A 4845-nucleotide genomic window follows, 5' to 3' on the forward strand; every position below is an offset into this window, starting at 1 on the left:
TCTCTGACAAATAAATGCATAAAACCTTAAAAATAAAATAAAAAAATAAAAGATTGATTTTTAGTGATAAAAATTCTTTCATAATAAAAGAATTTAATAAATCAAGAAATTTCAGAAAGAATAAATTTTATGTGTGAGTAAAGACAAATCATGACTTATTCATGATTTTATGAATAATATCTCAACTTTTAAAAGAAGTCCAGGTTTCCTTTAGTTATATATGTCATATGTAGTAGAGGGTAAGTTAGAGGTTTTAAAGTATCTGCTTTCCTGGGAAGAATAGGCAGCTTGAACTTGTTGCAAAAAATATAGATGAGTGATAAAAAGTGAAAGTAAGCTTTACATACAGTCAAAGAAATAAAAGACTGCTACTAACAGAGTCTAATCATCATTTTTCAAAACACATCTTTATGCCTTATAATTTCATTCAATATTACAAGTCTAGACAAACCACAGCTTTCCTCCAACACTGCACCTATCCCCATCTGATGAAACCAATGGAAGCACCAGAAAATACAATGTAAAAGTCCACAAAACTATTTAAAATTATTTTATTGGAAGACCACTGTTTTTTCCATATATAAAAAGTTTAAATGGAGATATACCAACTGGTGATGTGGGCCATGGGGGACTGTGTTCTGGCCTGGGAAATTACATCATTCTTGATACAGCAAACACACCTACCCCATACATTCATAATACACCACAGCAAACTGACATGTACAATATTCTTCATTCTCTCCCTTCTTTAAAGTCCCCTGACCTAGTGCAGAATCTATTCAACTCACACTCTTATTAATGCAAAAGCTTCCAGATGGTTCCTGCTGCCTGCATCCTCGCACTGTTTTGACCTACCTTGCACATTGTGGCCACACTAACCTTACAGTAGTTCTGCACTTTTATTTCCTTCTTCAAAAATCAACAGAAGTTTCCCATTAATAAGGCATATTTAAATTAATGGTTAATTCTTACCTGCAACATACTTGGTTCTTTCACTTATTCTTCACAACACCTGAGACAAAGTCCATCGTGAGGCAGTGTGTAATGAGGACATATTTCCCTTGAGCACGAAGATTTAAATGCCATGTTAATTTTTCTCTCACACTCTAACTACAATCCATTAACTTACAGCACCACCTATCTTTCAGTTAAAAGGTTAGAAAACTAGGATTACTTTTTACACAATTCTCAAATGTCTGACCTATATAAATCAGTGGGAATTAAGTCCAAAATGCAAAAAAGAAAAAAAATTCCTAAAAATAAGTTTCATTTGACACCATTTGTAAGGTACCCATTCCAGTCCATATAAAAGACTTATATATGTTTCAAACAAAGAAGTTGAGCAAGCAGTATACTGATGCCACAAAATCTATCTGTAAATGTCAACTAGAAATTGCAATTGGAGAAACAGAACCATTTGACTTATGTCACCTTTTCCTTAGAAGTCTTCCCAATATTTTACCTTTTCCCTGTTTAAATGAGAAAAAAGATGACCAAACATAAAATTTCATTTTTATATTCTGTGTGATAACTATCAGCAGTACAAATAAATATTATCTATATATACACACTATATTTATTTATTTGTAAATAAATAAAAATAAACAAATAAAATGGGGAAGGAAGACTGCCCACGCAGCGCATAGTTTGCTCTCTGCAGGAACCCAAGCCCAGTTTACCATACCTCTTTCTCAAATCAGTGCTATGGCAATTTCCTTACATAATCAGTATAAACATTCGAGAAAATGCTTTTAGTCAGAACCAAAAACCATTTGTACCAAAAGCTGAGAGGTCAACCCATGAAAAATCAGAATGTCTTAAATGTACATGTCATTTCTCCTGTGCAGTTTGCAACTTTATAAGGGAGGCTGTGGTGGATATCAGCACCCATTTCACTGACAGGAAAACAGAGGCACTACTGTTGATGCACAACATAACTTCAAGCCAAGGCCTGTTTATGGCTAGCCCGCATTCTGTTCCTCAGATATAAAAATTAGGAAAAAACACTGGGTGCCTGGGTGGCTCAGTTGGTTAAGTGTCCGACTCTTGATTTTGGCTCAGGTCATGATTTCAGGGTCATGAGATCAAGCCCCATGTCAGGTTCTGTGCTCAGCTTGGAGTCTGCTTGGGATTCTTTCTCTCCTTCTCCCCTGCCCCTCCTTCCTGCTCATACTCTCTAAAAAATAAACAAATTTTTTTTAAAAATTAGGAAAACATTTCAGTTAAAACGTATAAAAGTTATTTTGAAAACAGCACTTGTTTATAATTTTCAGTGTAACTGTTAACGTAACAAAAGTTTGGAAGACTACTTTGGAAAAACAGCTTGTTGAAACTGAATAATGAAGTTAAGTATATTCTTAACAGCTGATATACTGGGGCTCTAATTGTTTTAGAAGCTCTTTGTTTCAGGCCTAAGTCATACCACACACTTTATACCACATGGGTCTTTTTTTTCTGGCGACTGCAGGCAGCAGATACCAACACAAGCCTTTCTGGGACTGGTTACTTAAATTACCACCCAATTTCAGTACAGTTAACTTGCCAACTGTAGCAAAGTTGTTAAAAGAGAGAAATAAGCTCTTCTAATTTTTACAATAATTAGTGAAAATTTCATACTGTTGATGGAGTAAAAAGGAGAGCTCTTGCCTACTTCATAAGTTTTCCCTTCCACTCTCTTTCAAAGTTTCACATTCCTTGTTCATTGTTTTCCTAATTCATATGAAGTTTAAATTCTTTCTCTCTTCCTGTAGAATTTCTTATAAGTTGTTCCAAGCAAATTACCAACCTACTTGAAGGTTTCACTAAACTTCTGTGTCCTAACATTTAAAATCCAATAGAAATTTTTATATTTTCCTCACATTTTATTGCACAATACAAACGATTAAAATGCACTAAAAAACCCCCAACATTTTGTGTTTAAAGTAACAAAAATTTAAAATGTTTGGCATGAAATAGCATAATTTATTATACTGCAACTTAATATGAAGGTGAATAGTTTATTTTAGAAAATTTAGATATTTTACCTATAGTTTATTACTGAAACAAATTTTTTGGTCTCTCTCTCTTGCTCTTATTTTTGACTTTTTAATTCTTCCTCTTTAGAAGTTCACAGTGTCATAGAAGTGAAAAATAAGACTGACAAAAACCACTCTAAGACCTATGGCTTTATATACATAAAAAATTCAATAATGTTGCCATAACCCCTAATATAATGTGATCCTTACTATTATCTAGAATAAACTGTACATATTAAATTGTTCAAGTAACAGCAGTGTTTATAAAAAGCGAGGTCCCATTAATTAAATCGATGGGCTTCTCTTAGAAGATCATGTCTAATTAGTTCTAACAATTTTTCAATTTTACAATTTATCATACATTCTCAAATAGTCTATAATGCTCAAATGAGCCAAACATTTAATTTACATTGAGTTTAACTCCACTTTAGTTCAGCACCGGAGGTTAAAAAGGGATCTAACCAAATGTTCTCTTTCATTAGTTACAGTTTGTTATTTATTTCTACACCATTAAACCCAAACTGAAAATGAAGACAACTCGGGCCAAACTCATTCACCTTGAATAAATAAACAATTCACCCACTTCACGCTTACACAGCTATTTGTTTTCCTACAGTGTAAGTTCTGGTAACAGCTATACGATAAACTAAGCCAAAGACCAACTTCGTATCTTGGAGGACTAGGCCAGTCGGATAGGATTCTCCAGGTTTGCTTTAAAATTTTCAAGAAACCTGGTAGCCAATTCATCATCCACCACTCGGCTGTCACTTGACATGGTGACTGTTAGAAGCTGGTGCTGCTGCAGCCTGGGATTCCCCTCTTCGTCCTGCTCCAGCTTGAGCACAGGTCGGAATCTCCCAACAGCCAGAATGCAGGCCTGAGGAGGGTTGATCACCGCAGTAAATTCGTTGATGCCAAACATGCCCAAGTTGGAAATACTAGGGGAAAACAAAAGCTCTGAGAGCGGCATGTCCTCTATCAAAGAACCCTTTCCCAGAAGTGTATGTTTTGGCCCTACTGAAAAACTGTGACACTGAACCTTATAGCAAGTTATTCAAAGACCAAAAACAAAGATGCCAGGTACAATGGTATCAAAGAAACAACACACATATAAATAGTGTATCTAATATAAACATACATTCAACATGGACTGGAAGTCCTTGAGAGTGGATTAGGACAAGAAAAAGAAATAATAAAATTTAAGAAGAAAAGGAATAAAGAAATAAAAGTCATTATTCACAGATGAACAGACTGTATATAGGAAATTTAAGACTCTACAGATAAACTGATAGGATTTATAAGTGAATTTAGCTAAGTCACAAGATAAAAAGGTCAACATAAAAATCCAATTTTTATATATACAGATTGCTGTAGTTAGAAAATGAAATTATAAAACAAACACCATTATAGTAGTAGCAAAAACCAAGTATGAAGAATTACATCTAATGAAACAAATTTAAGACCTCTGTATAGAAACCTATAAAATGGAACTCAAAGAAACCAAAGAACTAAATAAACAATGGTTTATACTATGTACACTGCCTGGAAGACTCAATGCTGTAAAGACTGAATCCTCAAACTGATCAAAAGATTTAATGCAATCCCAATCAAAACTCTGGCAAAGTTTTTTGATTTTGGCTCAGGTCATGATCTCAGGGTTGTGGGATCTGGAGCCCTATGTCAGTACCTCTGCGCAATGTCTGCCTGAGGTTCTCTCTCTCCCTCTGCCCTTCTCCCCACTCATGCTCCCTGCTCTCTCCATAAATAAATAAATAAAATCTTCACACACACACACACACACACACACACACACACACACACACACACACAC

The 4845-nt window shown here is 34.7% G+C and overlaps 1 protein-coding gene across 2 annotated transcripts in view; it reads right to left on the reverse strand.

The window, feature by feature from the left end:
- Positions 1-539: 539 nt before the first annotated feature.
- The window catches only part of PDHX (pyruvate dehydrogenase complex component X), a 71904-nt gene continuing 67598 nt past the window's right edge, over positions 540-4845 (reverse strand). For both annotated transcript variants that reach the window (XM_059405906.1, XM_059405897.1), the window contains exon 11: positions 540-3952. In XM_059405906.1, coding sequence (XP_059261889.1) covers positions 3694-3952 — 259 coding nt within the window. In that variant the 3' untranslated portion in view covers positions 540-3693. The remainder of the gene's footprint in view (positions 3953-4845) is intronic.

The sequence above is a fragment of the Mustela nigripes genome, chromosome 1 (assembly GCF_022355385.1).
Source record: "Mustela nigripes isolate SB6536 chromosome 1, MUSNIG.SB6536, whole genome shotgun sequence".
Classification (NCBI taxonomy): domain Eukaryota; kingdom Metazoa; phylum Chordata; class Mammalia; order Carnivora; family Mustelidae; genus Mustela; species Mustela nigripes.